General features: G+C 51.2%; 1 protein-coding gene, 1 non-coding gene and 1 pseudogene across 3 annotated transcripts in view; all 3 read left to right on the top strand.

Annotated features, from left to right (window-relative positions):
• Positions 1 to 19903, top strand: part of LGR6 (leucine rich repeat containing G protein-coupled receptor 6) — a 126774-nt gene that overhangs the window by 19041 nt on the left and 87830 nt on the right. Inside the window, exons 1-3 of one of the 2 annotated variants that reach the window (XM_055234540.1) lie at positions 209 to 368; positions 12199 to 12270; positions 14729 to 14800. In XM_055234540.1, coding sequence (XP_055090515.1) covers positions 12209 to 12270; positions 14729 to 14800 — 134 coding nt within the window. In that variant the 5' untranslated portion in view covers positions 209 to 368; positions 12199 to 12208. Of the gene's footprint in view, positions 1 to 208; positions 369 to 12198; positions 12271 to 14728; positions 14801 to 19903 lie in introns of those variants that run through there. The other variant, XM_055234538.1, reaches the window with a different exon arrangement.
• LOC129459067 (uncharacterized) lies at positions 13130 to 13184 on the top strand (annotated as a pseudogene).
• Positions 18503 to 18603, top strand: LOC129459097 (small nucleolar RNA U13). Its single transcript, XR_008649904.1, has one exon. It is a non-coding gene; the product is annotated as a small nucleolar RNA U13 (small nucleolar RNA).

The following is a 19903-nucleotide window of genomic DNA, read 5'->3' as shown; positions in this document are numbered from 1 at the left end:
GGCAGGCAGAGAACTCTATTCAGTCCAACTGAAGCATGAGGGAGTGAGGCTAGGTATCAGGAAGAACTTCTTGCTGGGCAGGTATTTTAGATCCAGATCTTGTATCTAGTCTTTCTATAGCTTTGATGAACCAAATAGTTCGGGAGTTAGGGAAGAGGGTAGATGGGTGGGACGCTATCCAGAGGGAAGGGCATACGAGAGAAGCGGCAGAAGGAGAGAGGATCAGGGCGGAGGGTGGCGGGCACTGGATCGCAGAACTGGCACTCGAGGCCCCAGGGGCCGGAATGCGCTCGGAGGGAAGAGGGCCGCTCAGCGCGGGCGGGACAGAACCTCCCCCGGGCTGGGAGTGCAGGGCGCGGTGCGCCCAGGTGGGCTTGGGGGAGGGGTGCCGAGCTCCGGAAAGTTCCACAGGTCTTCCGCAGCCCTGGGGCGCAGGACCCAGAAGCCGACGCGACGGGTGGGGCGCTACCCGGGCCGGCCCTAATGCCCCTCCATTGTTCCGGGAGCCGAGGCCGCCTCCCCACTTCCGGACCCTTTCAGCCATGGGGCGGGCGGCGCGGGCAGGGGCGGGCAGGGGCACTGCCAGGCGGGCTGGGGTGGGCAGGGGCGCGCGCGCGAGGCTGGTCCCCGCTCCCGGGGCCGCCGCTTAGCTCCCGGGTACGTGCGTGCAGCTAGGGGCCCCACTGAACCACCTGGCGTGGGTTCGCGCTGTCAATTCTTTGTGACACAGTGGGAAGTAACTTGATATTTCCGAATCTCCGTTTCTTCATTTGAAATGGGAATAAATAATGCTTCGTTCCCTGACCTATTAAAAAGGATCAAATTAAATGAAACCAAGGATGTTCAAGAGCTCTATAAACTGCAAAGACGTGGAGTGGGGGTCTCTGGAGAGGCGGAAAGGTGGCGAGACCCCTTAATTTTGCTGAACCTCATCTGTAAAATGGATCAGTGAAGTCTTTAGCACAGTGTGTGATCCAGCAAGCGTAGCTCTTTTTATTATATGCTCTGAACTTTATCTTCTGCTCTTTTCCCCTAGATTCAAATTGAGTCTGGGATCCCGTCCAATTTAGAAAACCCTCTGGCTAGGGTAGGGGTAGATGGTGTTTGGGTGCACCTGGGTGTGTGTGTGTGTGTGTGTGTGTGTGTTGGTGAGTTGAGTTGCTGGGTTGGGAAGGAGGGTGCTCTGATGTAAAAGAAAAGCTCCCATCAGGGATGGGGTTAGTGAGGGTGGCGGGGGTGGTGGGGGTGGTGAGGGTGGGACTCTGAATAGAGAGGGCTTTCTCCAGTTTTCCACCCCCAGACACACCCTGCCTGTTTATCCACGAAATAAAGGCAGCAGGACAAGGAGCTTCAGCTAAACAAACAAGGCTCAGAGATGTGGTCTGACTTCACCTTCCCAGTCCTTGTGCAGCCCTAGTTCTTCCCACCTGCACCAGCTCCACCCAGTTCCTCTCCTGGGGGCCCTGGCTGGGAGCTCAGGGATTTCCATCCGAGGAGGGAAGTGCAGTTTTTACCCATGGAGATGTCTGATCTAATGGGATGTCTCAGTCCTTCTTTCTAAGGGGCTTCCAGTCTGATAGGGTAAACGGAATTCACGCCCACATACCTCCACACACAGAAACAGTGCCCTCCTAGACGGAGCTGGAGATCAGAATGAGAGACGCTGGTGAGTCAGGGGATACCAGGCTTAGCAGGATTGAGTGGGCAAGTCCTCTAATCCACAGCCACTGCCGTTTTCATGTGCTGGATTCATTCCATTTCCCTCCTGCCTCAGAATCTGTCTTCCGTCCCTCTTCAATCCCTTGTCCAGGACCCGCAGGTGGGGTGCCCACCCCTCGGAAGCTGTAGAAAATGAGCCTTGAAGCTGTGTGTGTATGTGGCAAGGACAGACAACTGGGAGCCGTGGAGGAGCTCCCGGCCTGTCTGGGGAGACCAGCCGCATGAATGAGCAATTTGAGATTAGGAGATGACAGTTTTAATCAAGGACAGGATCGTATGGCCTCACTTTGTGACTGAACCCGCAGAGATCAGAGTCAAAAGGCCAAAGGGATTAGTCTGAGGAAGCCCTGCGACACTTAAGTCCCAGTCCCAGCACTTGTCACTCAGGCTTGTAATTGTCCACTCTGTTGTCATTGTCCCCACCTAACTTGGCTCTTTGAGGACAGGGACCATCTGTGATTGGACTTGGCCACTTCGTCACCTAGCATAGCGCCTGATGTATACTAGGTGCTCAGTAAATGTTGAATAGACAAATGGCTGCATGACTAAATGAACGGTTGAAGGTCGGAGGCTTCTTGCAGGAGGAGGTACTTGAACTGGGCTTCAGTAAATGGTTGAGTTGGGTGGTGATGCTCAAAGGTAACATTTGTTGGTTACTTACCACGTGCTAGGCACTGCCCAAGCACTTTATCAGGGAGGAAATTAAGACAGAGAGAGGTGAAGTAATTGTCCAAAATCACAGAAGCCAGTAAGTGGCAGAGCTGGAAATCAAACACAAGTCAGTCTGACAACAGAGGCTGTACCATTGCTGCCCAATAGAATGCCCTGCGATGATGGATGTGTTCTAGAACTGTGCTGTCCAATACAGGAGCCACTAGCTTTATGTGGCTATTGAGCCTTGAAATGTGGCTAGTGCAGCTAAGGAACTGCATTTTAAATTTAATTTTAATGAATTTAAATATAGTCACACGTGGCTAGTGGCCACTGCGCTGGACAGTATAGGTCTTGCATTGTCTCTCAGAGAGGCAGGAGAGAGCAGAGGGGGCCCAGAAGCAGTCCCCCCTATTTTCATTGCTCTCCAGAGGCTCTGCTCTGTCACGCTCCTGGGCTGTTCTCAGGTCACACTGTGGCCCCGGCTGGGCCTGGGAGGCCTGGGTCCCTTTAACTTCTCTGCCTGTGGGTGGCATGGCTTGGCAAGGAGGAAGGAGGCATTGAAGGAGAAGCACACACACACATTATGCAATCCTTGTGCCATGCTTTGCTCTCGAGAAGCTTCTCCTGGCTCTGGGCATGGGCAGGGGAACACCTCCCCAGGCTCTCTGAGAGCCACAACTAATTGCATGGGGGCAGGAGTGGCCTTTTGCACCTGACCTGCTGTAACACTTCTGACTGGGATTCAGGAACTTGTGTGGGCCACTCCAGCTTCGCAGCTGTGCCAGGGAGAGCCAGAGATGTCCCCTCAGCCTGGGATGGGCCTAAGTCCCTCCCAAGAGGATTCCCCTGCAGTGCTGCAGGTGGGGACCGGCCCCAGAACTGTCTCCATCTCCTCGCTCTGCCCAGGGGCACACACCCTTGGCATGCCGTTGCTGTCAGATGAACCCCTTTCATTAAGAAGAGGTCAGAGCAATATGATTGAACCTGAAGTTGGTTCCTATGGTGGTGCCAAACCATGATTTCCCAAATATAGCATTTTTGAGAGAGAGGAACCTCTTCTGGGTCTCGTCCCTCCCTGACCTTCTTTCTCTGCCATCAGGGTTTTAGGAGCCCCACACCACATCGATGAAACACCACGATGCAGTGGACAGTCTCTGACTTCTGACTTCCGTGGTCTTTTAACTCAGGGCAAACAAAACAAAACAAAACAAACAAAAAACCCCACCTTTTTGTTTCTCTCACCTGACTTTTAGGAATGTCTTCCCCTGCCTTTATCCCTCCCAGCCCCACCTGAATGAATTGGGTCACCTTCGGGCAACACCGTGGGTGCCCAGCATCTCCCTGGCTCAGTCTGACCTGCACAAGATTTGCCTTTGCTTAGCAACCGCCAGGGACTCTCTCTCCCCTCACAAATAACCCCCCACTCCAGGCACCCCTCCAGCTTCTCTTTTACTATCTTCCCCCACATCCTGTCCTCTCCATCACAAGCCCTCCTGCCACTCCAGGCAGTCTGGGAGACATTCCTTTTACCAACAAGGGAGCCAAGAAAGGGCAAAATAAAGCAATAGCCCTTTTATTTAAAAATACAGCATTGTTCTCACGCAGGACTCTGTGCAAAGCCAGAGAGAACAGGTTGTGCTCTTATGTGTGTGTGAAGATAGACACACTTTTTCCTGATGGAAGTACACTCCCTCGTTTGGATGTTTGTGAAAATTGCAAAAAATCTGAGAGAACTTTGTGTCATCTTGTGTGTTTGGAATCTCAAAGATGATAGCTAGTATTCAAGTCGTCTCTGATAAGAAGGTGCCATTTAAAGTGGGGAGGCTGTGCTAGAAACTAAGATCAATCTGGTGGGGTGGAAAGAGCATCCCCCAGGGTTTTTGAGACCTACTTGTAACACCCACTCTGCCATGAACTTGCCGTGTGTCCTTAGGTAACTCTGTTCCTCTGAGTCTTTTCCTGCACTAGCAAATTGAAGGAGTGTAGGTAGAGGAAAGTGCCTGCTATTCAGGGGGTGTTTGGAAATGCATGGGGTGTTTTTCTTCATTTAAAATTTTCTTTTAAGAGAGAAAGTCTCAGTCTGTTGTCCAGCCTGGAGTGCAGTGGTACTACCCTAGCTCACTGCAGCTTCAAACTCCCAAGCTCAGGGGATTCTCCTGCCTCAGCCTTCCAAGTAGCTGGGACCCTAGGTGTGTGCCACCGGGTCCGGCTAGTTTTTAATTTTGTGTAGGGATGAGGTCTTGCAATGTTGTCCAGGCTCATGGGGTGTTTTTGATGGTCACAATAATAGGGAGATGCTCCAAACACTTATGAGCAAGGCCAGGGAAGCAAAAAACTCTGCAGCGAGTGGGACAGTCCCGCCCAGTGAAGAACTGCTCATCCACAATGCCGACGGAGCCCCCACAAGTCACATGAGCTGCTCTCTGGTGCTTTCCTGTCTGAACTCAGTTCTGTGGGTTGCTCACGTCTCATCCATGCCCCACCTCATTCTGCCCAGGAAGCCTTCCCTGCTCACCCTCTCTCCTGAGTGTCTGTTGTACTCTCCAGTCTGAACACATGGTCTAGAACCTAATTGGGAGGGTGGCTGCAGAGCAGTTTGTAAACCACAAAGCGGAGTACATATGTGGAGGTTTGCCGTCCCTTTGTGAGTAAAAAGTCCTTCCCCAGCAACACCATCAGCTCCTTGATGGCCCAGACCTTGCCCTGGGCTTTGTCTCCATCTCACACAGCATTGAGCTCAGCACACAGAAGCCTGTGGGAAAACAACTTCATGACCTTCAGGGCTGACCGGGAACTTAGCATTCGTCTAATGGAACCAGGTCCTCTGATTCCAGATTCTGTGTTCTTTCCTCTCTACCCCATCACCTGCTTCTCTTGTTGACAGAAGAATTTAGCAAGTGTTCTCTGAGCACCAAACGGTCTCCGTGGCGGCCAGCCTGTCTCCTGGCTTTTTTCAGTGGGAGAGAACCCCACCTTTGGACTCTCAACAGTGGCCTGTCCTGCTCCTTGCCAAACCATGAGCTGTCTCCTGACATGGCAGGATATGTGCCCGGCTCAGCCTGGCCCTCATGCGGAGGGGTTGCTGCTGAAAGTTGTCTGGGCAGCTCGTTAAGCCCTAGTCAGAGACTGAGAGGAGAAGGCTCTGGAGAAAGCTGCTGGTCCACTGCAGGAGCCAAGGGATTATTTGGAGGAGGACCACACTTTAACTTCTCTAGAGGATGCCTAATTAAGAGAACAGTGAGCATTGTGAGCAACAGCCTTCATTGGTTGGGTGCCGGCTTGGAACTAAGCATGGGGTAGCTTCTTTATAGGGGTTAGGCCATTGTAGCAGCTGGGGGAGACATTGACAATAGGCAGTAGAAAGAACTTCCCTAGAGTAAAGGCTCGGCCACAGGAACATCACCTGTCTATGTCTGTAATGCACTCACTTGGATATTTATTGAGCATCCCATTTGCCAGGCACCCTGATAGGACTGGAGGATACACAGATGACTAAGGTTAAGTCCTTGCCTTGAAGAAACACATAGTCATCTGTGTCATTCTATACTAATAATTATAATTCAGTTAGATGAATAGAATATTAATAATAAGGCATAGTTATTGAGCACTGGATTTTATTTATTTATTTATTTATTTTTATTTTATTTTTTTTTTTTTTGAGACCGAATTTCATTCTTGTTGCTCAGGCTGGGGTACAGTGGCGTGATCTTGACTCACTGCAACCTCTTCCTCCTCCCAGGTTCAAGTGATTCTCTTGCCTCAGCCTCCCAAGTAGCTGGGATTACAGGTGACCTTCACCACGCCTGGCTATTTTTTTGTGTTTTTAGTAGAGATGGGGTTTTGCCATTTTGGCCAAGCTGGTCTTGAACTCCTGACCTCAGGTGATCCACCCACCTTGGCCTCTCAACGTGCTGGGATTACAGGCATGAGCCACCGCGCCCGGCCAGCACTGTGTTTTATATTTAGTTACTCATATACTTCACACTACAACTTTTTTTTTCCTTTTTTTGAGACAGAATCTCACTCTGTCGCCCAGTCCAGATTGCAGTGGTGTGATCTTGGCTCCCTGCAACTTCCGCCTCCTGAGTTCAAGTGATTCTCCCTGCCTCAGCCTCTCAAGTAGCCAGGATTACAGGCGCCCGTCACCAGGCCCGGCTAAGTTTTGTATTTTTAGTAGAGACGGGATTTCACCATGTTGGCCAGACTGATCTCGAACTCCTGACCTCAGGTGGTCCACCCGCCTCAGCCTCCCAAAGTGCTGGGATTACAGGCGTGAGTCACCACGCCCGGCCCACATTACAATTCCTGTGAGGTAGCTAGTGTCATTATTTCAATATCACAGGTGAGAAAATGGAGGCTTAGAGATGGGAAGTGATGTGATCAGGGTCACACAGCTAGTGAGTGTTGTGCTGGGGGGATAACAATGGCAGGTGCCATGCTACAGGCATGGTAAGTGCTCAGTAAGCACTGTTGAGTGATCATACGCAAAACACCATGGGGACAGGGGGTGCTGGGAGCACCTCACAAAGGAGGGGACTGTGGGGCATAGCCAACCCCAGGGGCTCGCCTCCTGGCCACTGTAGCTGGCCTTTTCCTGAAAGCGGATCTTAAGTGCTCCTATCAGACACACACACACAGATACACTCACACACCTTCACACACACACACTATGTGAGGTGATGACTATCTGAATCAGTTTGATTGTGCTGATTATCTCACAATGTATATAGAGATTAGATCATCAAGTTATATGCCTTAAATCTATAAATAAATAAAATAACTGGCCTTTTCCTGGCAGCAGAGATGGGCAACCTGAGTCCACAGTGGGACAGTAGAAAAGGGGTTTCTGCCCCTCCAGCCTCTTCTCCAGCAGGGGAGGTGGGCACAGTTCCCCCAGGTCCACCCCAGGGGACCCAGGGGCTTGTCTTTCACTGCTTCTTCTTCCCATAGGAAAAATTCAAACAGACCCAATCCCCTCGGGCCCTTGGATATGAGCCAGATTGCCTCGGCGGAGGGTCTCCTATGACCCCAGCCCCTTTCAGCTGCTCTCTGACCCCTCCATTCCCCAGCATCCTCCCTCTTATCAAACCTGTTCCCTGTCTCCATGGTGACACCGCCTTACCCAGTTTCCTTGGGTGGTCTGGTTGCCTCACAGGGTGAAACTCTGAGAACATTTTCCTCATGTGCAGCCAGAAACTTCCACTTCCCGTGCCCAGGACTGCCCCTCTCTTCTCTCTTCTCCCTTCCCCTCCTGCAAGCCTCTCCCTGAGACATTTCCCATTCCCATCCCATCATGGCTGTGTCCAGTTGAGAGGACTCATAGACCCTCTGGGCATCCCAAGGGCTCCCAAGAAGAAGAAGGCTTCAGGATGGAGTCACAACCCATCATCTCAATCCCCTTGCTGTACATGCATATGTACAGATAAACACATGTGCCCTCACACATGACACACACATGCCCAGCACCTTCAAAACAAGTACATCCAAGAGCCCAGCTATCCCAACCCACGACCCCCACTTCTTGTACATATCTACAAGTTCACGCAACCAAGTGAATGTAGCCACAACCAAACCTCAAGCACCCAAGGATCAAGGTGTCCTCTTATTTCCCCTGGGTCCAGGCATGGCCTGAATGTTTGAGATGTGCTCTCTGAATTGCACAAAAAATCAGCTCCACAGCCAACCTCCCAGGACAGTCATATGTCAGTAGAAACCACCAACATGACAGAGCAACCTCTGTGTTTGGAGTTTCTGTGTGTCAGTTCCTTCCCTGTTATTGTGCAGGCACAGCCTCTCCACAGCAGGGCCCAGTGCCTCTTGCCAGGGCCCTTAGCCATTCCCAGGGCTGGTGGCATTGGCTTGGTGGCTCTCAGCCTTGAAATCCCCACTTCACCTCCCTCTTCCAGCTCTGCATGCTCCTCTTCCTTCCCCTTCCCTTGGCACCAGCCTTACCCCTTTTCCTTTTGTGAGACAGCCAGCCCTGAATGGGGCTCCCTCCACCCCCCAACAGTTGAAATTCACCCTCCTTGCCCCACCCCATCCCCTTTACTGAGCACTGCAGCTGGGCTTTGTGTTGTTTTGGGGCAGGATGTGGGGGCGGGTGGAGGGGTTCAGGCCCCCTCCTCCACAGGGGAGAACAATGAGGCCGCTAGTCAGGGTGGTGGGGCAGAGGGAGCGGGTGGGGTGGGGGCCATGGAGGGACATCAGAGCCTCTGCGTCCCGGCCCCTGGAGGGACAGCTGAGTGATGAGGCCTGAGTCACATGCCCCGAGTGCTCCTTGAACTCCCGCTGTGTTCCTGTCGAGACACATCCAGAAATGCACAGGGTAAATATTTAGAGGTAATCATTTTTTTTCGGCACCTCGAGCCTCCTGCCTTGCTGAGAATGAGCCAGGGGTGGGACACCAGGGGGAGGAGTCCGATCTGGCCTAGCTTCTGCAGCTTGGGCTTCTGTGGGCGCCGCCCTACGTTCCCCTGACACTGTCCAGTGTGCTCCTGCACCTTCGCATTTCAGCCACAATCCGAGGCTAGTGGGGCCTGAAAACATCCTGAGGACCAAACCCTGGCTTAAAATCCATCAACAGGCTGGGCGCGGTGGCTCACTCCTGTAATCCCAGCACTTTGGGAGGCTGAGGCAGGAGGATCACTTGAGGTCAGGAGTTCGAGATCAGCCTGGCCAACATGATGAACCCCATTTCTACTAAAAATACAAAAATAACCAGGCATGGTGGCAGGTGCCCATAATCCCAGCTACTCAGGAGGCTGAGGCAGGAGAATCACTTGAGCCCTGGAGGCGAAGGTTGCAGTGAGCCGAGATCACACCACTGTACTCCAGCCTGGGTGACAACAGTGAAACTCTGGGGAAAAAAAATCCATCAACAAACTCTCTGGGTTCTGCCTCTCTCCCACCTGAAACTATGGCCACAGCACACCAGCTACAGCTTCTGCGGATCCCGTTTCTAGACTGGCAAGCCCAGAGGTGTTCTGCAGGGGAGCAGGGAGGGAATGGTAGATGAGAAACAGCGCTGGGTGCAGCATGCCAGTTCCTTGGTTCTACCCTGCACGGAATGTCTTCCTCCCTTGGAGGACATGGAGTCCGGAGCCCAGGCTTTATCAAAGATAAAACATTTGAGACTAAACAGTCTTTTTATAGATTGGAACAGGACTCCCAAGCACACGCTCTCTCGGCTGTTCCCAGCCTGCCTTTCTGGGCACACAGAAAGCACACGCATTTCTTGGGGGGAAATGGAGACACTGAGGTTTGAGGGAGGCAGTGCATGTCTAGAGAAAGGAGAAAGCCTCAAGAAGGCTTGGGGGCAGTGCCCACCTTGTGGTGGTCTGGTCTAAGCCCACCTCTGTACCCCCTCAGGGAAGGGGCAGGCAGAGACGAGAATCAGGCATTAGGAGTTTGAAGTAGGATAGAACGCAAATGTATCAGGCACACACACGCAGTCTCACACACTGTTGCTCACCCAGGCACAAACTGTGAAAAAGATGCCAACACAGGGTGGGACCCACAGAGGAAGGTACCAACTCCTCTCTACTACTTTCCTCCTTCCATCTTTCCCTCAGTGTCCTGTGGGCAAGTGTCGCAGCCCCACAGGCCTGTGGAAAAGGCACCAGCCCCTCTCCCACCAGCCTGTGAGGCTGGGACACTTGCCCACAGGACCCCGAGGGAAAGGCAAAAGGAGAAAAGCAAATATGTACCATGTCCATACTATTTATTAGGCAGTCTGTAAGCATTAGCTCACTTAATCTTTACAAGCACCCTACCAGCTTGGTGCTGTCCTATTTTTATAGATGAGGTCAACTAGGGGCCCAGCGGTCAAGGGCCCAAGGTCTGATAGGTAACCGCAGAGAAGAGATGTGACCTCGGGGCCTTTTGACTTTAAAGCTCAGTGCTCCTTTCTCTTTGTTTTCTTGAGTATAAAATGGAGATAATGGGCCAGGCGTGGTGGCTCACGCCTGTAATCCCAGCACTTTGGGAGGCCAAGACGGGCGGATCACGAGGTCAGGAGATCGAGACCATCCTGGCTAACATGGTGAAACCCCATCTCTACTAAAAATACAAAAAATTAGCCGGGCGTGGTGGCAGGTGCCTGTAGTCCCAGCTACTCAGGAGGCTGAGGCAGGAGAATGGCGTGAACCCAGGAGGCGGAGCTTGCAGTGAGCCAAGGTCGCGCCACTGCACTCCAGCCTGGGTGAAAGAGCGAGACTCTGTCTCAAAAAAAAAAAAAAAAAAAAAAAAAATGGAGATAATGATGGAAGCTAATTTGGGGTTATTGTGAGAATGGAGGGAGGTTGTTTGGATAAAGGTTAGCCGGTGTCTGACACAGCGTGCACCTGCAGTAAATGCCAGGGTAATTATTGTGATTATTTTGTGTGCAGGGCCTCTAAGAACACAGTGACACTGAAACCACCCACAGGGTCTGTCAGATAATATGGGCTTAAGATGATCGAGGCTGTGGATCCGCAGAGGGACTGGGATCCTTACATCACTTGGGAATCTAGTGGTGTGCCAATTCTTTTTTTTTTTTTTTTTTTTTTGAGACAGAGTCTCGCTCTGTCGCCTGGGCTGGAGTGCAGTGGCGCTATCTCGGCTCACTGCAAGCTCCGCCTCCCGGGTTCACGCCATTCTCCTGCCTCAGCCTCCGAGTAGCTGGGACTACAGGCGCCCGCCACCGCGCCCGGCTAATTTTTTGTATTTTTTAGTAGAGACGGGGTTTCACCGCGGTCTCGATCTCCTGACCTCGTGATCCGCCCGCCTCGGCCTCCCAAAGTGCTGGGATTACAAGCGTGAGCCACCGCGCCCGGCCAGTGGTGTGCCAATTCTGTGATGTGCCAAGGTGTCACATCTTCCAGGTGGACTAAGACAGTGGTCCCTAACCTATTTGGCACCAGGGACCAGTTTCATGGAAGACAATTTTTTCCACGGACGGGGGTGGAGTGTGGGGGATGGTTTCGGATGAAACTGTTCCACCTCAGATCATCGGGCATTAGTTAGAGTCTCATAAGGGGCATGCAACCTAGACCCCTCGCATGCGCAGTTCACAGTAGGGTTCGCACTCCTAAGGGAATCTTATGCTGCCTCAGCTGATCTGACAGGAGGTGGAGCTGAGGCGGGAATGCTCACCAGCCTGCTCACCTCCCTCTCTATGTTCCGCCTGGTTCTTAACAGACCAAAGCCTGGTTCCGTTCTGCTGCCCGGGGGTTGGGGACCCCTGGACTAAGGGAAACAAACAGTTAGAGCCTGGTAGACACCTCAAAGGGCAGTGTAATGCCACTAGCTCTGGGACTGAATCAGAGGATGGTCCCCATGGGGAGCCTAGGGACAGTCGTACCAGTTCATGAACTGAATGAGCCTGCTCCATAGATCGGAATGGCAGTGATCTCTGGGCCTCAGTTTCCCCACTGGTAAAAAGAGTGGGTGAGATATTATTTGTATTTGGTGATCCCTCCCTTCCTGCTCTGAAATTCTATGAATTTTACTCTAGTTCCTCCCTTTATAGGGAGGCCAGTTTCCTTCATAATCCCAATCACAGCCAGTCCCAGGGGAGTTTCACAAACGAAGGGTGAAAGGCAGAGGGGAAAGTGGGAGACCATATAGACAGAATCACCAAATGGCCCGGGAGGCCTGACTCCCAGCTCAGTTCTTGCTCTTAGAGAGAATGCAGCTGCTGTTGTCAGACTGGCTTTGGAGTCAGAATGGCTTGGTGGGGGGTACTGTGGGAACCTCGGAGGTCCCTCGAGGGGGCTGGCACCTGGACAGTGCCAGATGGCCCAAGTGGGGAGTTCACAGCTCCTTTTTCCATCTTCTCTCCACCAGGGACCTCAGCATGAACAACCTCACAGAGCTTCAGCCTGGCCTCTTCCACCACCTGCGCTTCTTGGAGGAGCTGTGAGTAGATGCTTTGCAGGGTAGGAGGCAAGCATGGGCTCTAATATCTCTGGAACCAGAGCTCCCCAGGAGGTGGGGTGGAGAGAAGAGAAAGGGACTTGGGAAGCTAAGACGGTTCTTGACAGCAGGGTGTTCTTCAGCTGACACCTGCCCCAGGTGTGAATTGACATGCTGGGCCACACGGCATGGGAAGTCTAGGATCTGGCTTTCATTCCTCTTTGAAACCAGCTCCTCTTTGCAGCATTCCCTCCTAATGTGAATAGTCACACTTCTCCTTGGGAGTCGTCTTTGACCTGCTGTCATCCGCCGTGTCCAGACACCAGCCCCTCCCCAAGTCCTGGTAGTTCTTCTCTGGGATGTCTCTCACCTCCACCCTGCTTCTCTAGTCCCACTGCTACTGCCCCAGATGTTCCCTCACATCTGGGGGTTGAACCAGCCTCCTAACTGACAGATGCCTTCCTTGCATTCTAAATTACTCTGCACACCTTCAGGATGCATCTCACCAGCTCAAAAGCCTTCTGTAGTTTCCCATGGCCTAAAGGATCCACTTCTTAGACCCTCCCTTACAGTAAAGGCCCATTTCCTCCACAAAGTCCTCCTTGATGAATCCCTGCCCACAGTGGTCACTCTCAGGTTGGGATTCTTAAATCTGGCCTTATATGCTAGGGGCACTCAAAAGTAAATCATCTCCTGGGTTAGAGTGACTGGACTGCCTGCTCTGTGAAGCCAGGTCATTCTGTTCCAATCCTTGCTTTCATCCTAGCTCTGTATTTCCAACACTTCCCAGCCCTGTTTTTTCTAATTTTCATACCACATAGATCCTTGGGGCTCTAGAAATTTTGCTTAAACTTCTCAAACTGAGTGTTACAGCTCTTTTAGAATTTGTCTAGCTCTTTTAGAATTTAAATAAAAAATAATAAACAAAGAAACTGCGCAAACTGTGAGTTCCTAGCCCCGAAAGCGTTCACAATTTCACCTCTACCCTGGCCCCACTACTCCTCTAACAGACCCCCCCACCTCGACCCTAGACAGTGCTCCCCAAGGATGCGGTCAACCTGCCCCTGTTGGAGTTCTGACCCCCAGGGCCATGGCTTGGTATCCAGACCAAGTACTTGTTGAACCCCCTCTGGTAGACAGGCAAGCTCAAGATGCTCTGGGAGAAAACAAGATAAAAGCCTTCCTGCCAACCCCAGGGAATGTCCAGGTAAGGCTGAAGAGTAGTGTGGCCATCAAGTCAGCAGGGGAGTGTGGCAGCTGTTGGCTCAGGCACCCAGGGCATTCTGTGTAAGGGAGTGGTCAGGGTTGGCCTGGCCGGTAGGCAGGAAAGCCTTCCTGGAGGAAGAAGATTAAACCAGTTTTCAATGGAGATGGACAGGGTAAGAGGCAGTGGAGGGGCATTTTGAGTGGGAGATGACCCAGCTTAGGTGGGAATGCAAAGCAAGAGCAAAGGCCAAGGAGCTCGGGCAGGTGACATTGGACACAACCTGAGAACTTCAGGCTGACTTTCCATCTCCCACGACCTGAGAGGTCTGGACCCATTTTAGAGGCTCCACCTAAAGGACCTTTCCATGGCAAATACCGGCCTATAGAACCCAAGCTAGGAGACCTCAGATGTCACGACGGCTTTCCACACAGTTTTTTTTTTTTAAACAATAAATGTCAAATAAAGAGACTTTTATTAGAGATATATGTTTTAAAAATAGTGTCTGAGGTATGCCAGCACACTCTCCACATCTACAAGCCTCTCGGTAGCAACTGATGCACATAATAATGTCCCTGGGGACTTTGGAGATCAGGCAGTGCCTTCTGAATCATCCACCATTAAATTCTGCTCAGTCAGGTTTCAGCATTGAGTGTATTTCATTGCATTTGCTCCTTTTAGAATTGGTGATTGCCCCTGACAAACATGGAAACGCTTAATTAGACCAGAATGTTAGACGAATTACAACACCCCATTTCCTTAACCCTCTTGGATTAGTGAGGGTTAGCTGTGTAGTTTAGGGCCTGTCTGAGAGACACAGACACACCCCCTGGTACTCCTCCCTCTACTGATGACACCATATGACGCAGTCCAGCAGTTGAGAGCAGGCGGTGGGTAATCCAGGTTAGCAGAGGAGAGGATGTGGGGAAACTGTGGCCGTGAGCCTTGAAATTAGTCAGGTCTGGGTGAGAACGCCAGGCTCTGTCATGGGCTGGTTCTGTGACCCCTAGGGGACTTGGTTGACTTCTCCTAGCCTCAGTTTCTTCATCTGAAATTTGGGGAAAATAATAGGCACTTTACAGGATTATTGTGAGAAACGAGGCAATGCATGTAAAGTATTAAACACATTGTAGATCTCAATAAATGGTAGTTCTTACCACCGCCCTCTCTTCCACTATCCCAAGACACTTTCTTATGGAGGTCACCACCTCCTTGGATTACCTGCCAACATCGCTGACCCTTGTCTCTGATTTCCAGGCGTCTCTCTGGGAACCATCTCTCACACATCCCAGGACAAGCATTCTCTGGTCTCTACAGCCTGAAAATCCTGTAAGTATAGGTACATCTCCTTTTACATAGAGCTGCAGCACTGAGAACGGTGAGCAAATCAAAGTTTTAGAACCCAAGTCTTGGTTTACCACTGACTTGCTTATTATTTCCTTATCTTTACTTTCTGTTTCAATTGTTATTTCCATTTCTTTGCTTCACCTTGTCTGTAACAAACTTTATGATTTGTAAACAAACATTTAATTGTACCTGCTACATTCAGCCACACTAAAAGGAAGTGAAACATTAAAAAAAAATAAAGTGTATAATAACCATCGACATAGGTCTTTGTGGGGCTGAGTTCAGTTACAGACCCACAGGTCTCTCCCCATGACCTCTAGCCCAAGAGAGGGAGAAGACTGTTTCCGGAGAGGGGAAATTCAGGTGGCTTTTCTTTGGCTCCTCTTCCCCTTGCAACCCAACCTTAGTCTCTGTGGCTGCAGCACTGAGTTTCCATTCTTGCTGTAAACATAGTCCCTCCTTCAGTCTTCATGTTGCTTCCTCCCTGCTCCTTTTTTACCTATTCCCTTTGAAGCAAAAGGAAAGTGAGAGTTGGAGAGGACCTTTTGTTATTCCACCTAGCTTCCACTTACCATCAAACTGATGGCCCATTTCAGAGAAAGGAAGGCTGAGACACAATCTCCTCAACTCATGACTCACCTTGTTCCAACTAAGACTGTCCTCCCCAAGCCTCCCCATATTCTAATGATGAGTGAGGGTAAGAGGAATTGGGAGGAAGCAGATGCATAGGAACTGAAGGTAGATAAGAGAGGTTCCCAGGGAGGGTGCATTGCCACAGGGTCTGGTTTGGGAAGAAAAGGAGGATATTGGGGACTGATGCTGGAGCAACAGAATGAGCATCTGGGGCTTCCCTAAAGTGGTGAGTCATTCCCAACTCTGCTACTCCCTTACCCCTGACTTGACTTGCAGGTCTCCTTTGTACAGTTGAGCAGGTTGTTCATTGCACCAGAGCATCTGGTTAAGGAAGTGAGAAGGGGCTGAATCTCAGTCCTGTGCCCTGGCTTGGGGCTGCATTCACCCTGAAAGGGATATCTTTTAAAAATGTACTCTGAGTTGCTGATGGGCTAGTGGTGGTCCTGCCCTGCTTGGCCCATGAGCTCCAGGCTTCCAGCTGGTCAAGGTCAACACTCCACATCTAAGCACTTTCTCCTTTCCCTGTGTTGTTCGTCTCTGGCCCCTCTGCCTGTGAATCTCTGACTCCCAGGGCTCTCTGGTCTCTATCCTTCCCTTACTCTCTGCTCTGTCCTTGGGTCTCTCCTGTTGTCACCAGCCTCAGTCTCCTTGTCTCCCCCTTCTCATTCTCTGTCTCAGACCTTGCTCTCCCTCTCCCTGCCCCACTATTCCCTGCCTCTCAGTTCCGCTTTTTCCTGTCTCCTCTCTGTGTCTCTCTCCCCATAAACATCTCTGCCCTGGGGAGCAGGGGAGGCGTTCTGAAACAGACACACAGTGCAGGCGGCCTACTTGGTGGTGTGTCTGTGCCCAGTGGCAGGCTCAGACCTGCAGCCCGGATTAGAGAGCAGGGCTCTGTTTACTGGGCCTTCAGAAGATGTAAGAGTCACGTCCCATTCCTAAGACTCCGGCTTAGAGATGAGCCTCCTCTTTCTTCTTTGCCTGCATTAGGCAATAAATCAAAGCTTCAGAGAAACCACAGGCCTCCCGCCCCCCTTTCTGCAAATGGCACCCTTGGCTCAGTGAGTAGGGCAGCAGGGGGAGGTTGTGGGCAGGAGTCGAGTGGGAGCTGAGGACAGCCAGGCTGTCTGAGCCCCACTTTGCCATTGAGCCCCATTTTGCCCCATCCTCAAAGATCACCTGGTCCCCCAAAGCCTTTGTGTCAGTCCTTGGCCTACAGAACCTCTCTACCTTAGGGATGGGTTGGGTGGTCTTGGGGAATTATCCTCTTACATGCTTCAAAGCAGAAGATTCCACCTGCATCCTAGGCACGAATTACTTTCGATGTCTGATGTCAATTTCCCTTGTATTTCCTTCCATTGCTTGCTTTTCAGAGCTGCAAGAAAAATAGAGCAGTAGCACCATGATAATGATAACCTATTTTTGTACCAAGAGACGGTCACCTTAGCTGCTCCCCAGTCTTCTCTGGGCCTGGGACCCTTATCTGAGTGACCTCTTCTTATTTCAGAGGCTGGGCTCTCCCTGTAGGACACTCTGCCTTGGTCCTTCTCTCCCGAGGCAAAGGATTAAATAAAGAGGATTCCCTCTCTGATCCTTTCTTGAATGACTGTGGCAGAAGCCCTCTCTCATGTCTTTCCCACACCCCCCCACACCCCCACCCATCCCTGCCCGGCCTGGAGATATCACTCTTAAGATCTTCTTCTTCTTCTGAGAGTTCTCTAAGTCTTCAACCCACAGGCTCTGGCCAGGCTCAGATCAAGACAGTCAGCTCCTGCAGGGAATTTTCAGTCTCACACCGCTATCTGTGTCCTGTAGAGCTGGCAAGGCCCAGACGCTAGTCTTAACCATCGCTAGTCTCACCATCCCAGCTCAGCACTGGAGCTGTGCTAAGGGAAGCCACGGCTCCCTCTGCCCTAGGCATGTGGGAAAATGCCTGAGCCTCTGAGGGCTCCTGTCCTGCCTGTTTTTACACAGGGGCAGCTTTGGCCAGAGCTCCTGCATCTTGACCCGTGGCCTAAGGGTGTGGAGATGTGTGTGTGCATGTGTGTGTCAGGCTTCTCCAGTCTTTATCTCAAAAGGTTCCTGTCTTGTCTCCATCACAGGTTTCTTTCCCCAGAGCTGCCCTCCCAGAGAGCTGGGTGAGGCCTGAGGCTTGGTCATCTTCCCACCTCTGCAGACCAGCTCCTCCCTCCTTATGCCAGATTGGCCTGACATAAGATGGCCTGGCATCTAGAAAGACTCCTGCTGGGCCTCAGTTGCTTCTCACCAGGCCCAGATCTGGGAAATTGGGGTAACAGTCTGAGGAACTGCCTCTCGTCCTGCCCTCAAGAGACTGGGCAGGAGATTTTCCCAGGTGCCTTGCTCCTGGATTGAGTCCCAAATCCCTGTAAGTCTGTGACTGTGGATTCTTACCCCACGCCATCTTGATAAAGACTAAGGCTCTTAGAAGGCAGCTCCTGCTTCCTGAGCTGGGGCCCATCCCATATGAAACCCTGGCTCCAGGCCATAGAGGAGTGGTTGGGAGTTAGCATCTCCGGGACCCATCCCAGAGGAAATCTCCCCTAGCCGACCTCTAGTGTAGCCCTTTTCACCCTGTATGGAGCCATCTTCAGTTGACATTAACTGTGTTTACTCTGTGCCTGGCTAGGCAGTGACTATGCCTGGCTGAGTCTGGGCTCCATTAGTGTGGATGAACTGAATTGAACTGACCCACAAAGGGACATGCTGGTCATTTAGGAGTGCTGGGCTCTGTCCGAGCCTCATCAACCTGGCTCAGGGGAGAAGGCTGCCCTCTCTGAGTCACCCTTGTACATGAGGCAAGGCCTGCTGCCCTCATCCTTTCAAGGGACTGGATGACAGGAAGTGGATCTAGCTCTGTGGATCTCATGTGCAGTCAGAAGCCTTGAGGTCAGACTCAGAGCCTCACCAGACCCCAGAACAGATGTTAAGGAGGATCTCAGATTTCCTCTCTCTGAGCCTCCGTTTTCTCACCTTTTAAAGTGGAGGAGTCAGAATAAAATTTCCAACATTTTTAGCTATGGAAACTTAAAACAGATTCTTTGTAGTTCATACACGTGATGATTGGTGTTCACACTCATACGTGTGATGTGCCACCCTTGGACCTTGTTACGACATCAGCACATTACCCCTCTACATGAAATTTTTTTTTTTTAAAAGGAAACTTAAAATCAAAAGCATTTTGTGGGCTGGGTGTGGTGGCTCATGCCTGTAATCCCACCACTCTGGGAGGCCAAGGCAGGTGGATAACCTGAGGTCAGAAGTTCAAGACCAGTCTGACCAACATGGTGAAACCCCGTCTCTACTAAAAATACAAAATGAGCAGGGCGAGATGGCACACACCTGTAATCCCAGCTACTTAGGAGGCTGAGGCAGGAGAATCACTTGAGCCTGGGAGGTGGAGGTTGCAGTGAGCCACCTCCTTGAGAGTTGCGCCATTGCACTCCAGCCTGGACAATATGAGCAAAACGCCTTCTCAAAAAAAAAAAAAAGAAAAAGCATTTTGTGCAGACCTCCCAATACATAAAACAGATGAATGAGGTCTCTGGTTAAAGTGAGTGAAGAGGGTGGTACACTCCAGGCTGCATCTTACCTACCCACCCATAACCCCCAAGCACTTCTACAGAACTAAAGGAGCCTTTGGAAACCACTGGTGGATCACCTTTTTTATACTTTTTGGATGTGACATTCATGGTTCCTGCCCCCGAATGCCTCTCTGGCCAGAGAGATGCTTCACATGTGTGAGGGGAGGAGTGCTGAGGACTAGACTTCTACTGTACCAAAGGCTGCAAGTTAGAGTCAGCTGGGAGCTTGCAGAACTACTGATGCCTCATATTCCTTCCCCAGGGACTTTGCCCCAGAGATTTAACTGGGCTTCAGTGTGACCTGGGCATTGGGATTTTAAAAATCATCTCAGAGGTCAGGTGCAGTGGCTCATGCCTGTAATCCCAGGACTGTGGAGGGCTGAGGCAGGAGGATTGCTTGAACCCAGGAGTTTGAGACCAGCCTGGGCAACAAATCAAGACCCCATCTCTACAAAAAAATGTTAAAACCTTGTCTGTTGATTCTGATGTACAACCAGGGCTAAGAACCGCTGGCTTAGATAGACTGCCTCTCCATATAGAACCAGGGCTAGAAAAAGAAGTAGGAAAATGTCGACACAAAAGCATTGGCCTGAGAGACAGGACTTGAGTCCTAGTCCTGATTCTGCCATTAATTTGCTTTGTAACTTAGGGCAAGTTACCTTCCCTCTCTGAGCCTTCACCTCCTCATCTTGGAAAACAAAGGGCTGTTTCCTTCCAACCTTTATAACCCAGTTGTAGTTCAATAAAAGAATGATGGCTGGGAAATGAGAACAGGAACATCAAGGGAAATGGGTCAGGGCCAAAGCCGACTGCCATGCTGACCTCCAGCTTCATGGGTGTTGATTCCATGAAT

This window comes from Symphalangus syndactylus, chromosome 19 (genome assembly GCF_028878055.3).
Source record: "Symphalangus syndactylus isolate Jambi chromosome 19, NHGRI_mSymSyn1-v2.1_pri, whole genome shotgun sequence".
Taxonomy (NCBI): Eukaryota; Metazoa; Chordata; class Mammalia; order Primates; family Hylobatidae; genus Symphalangus; species Symphalangus syndactylus.
The sequence above is the reverse complement of the archived record's forward strand: the minus strand, read 5'-3'. Positions and strand labels throughout refer to the sequence as shown.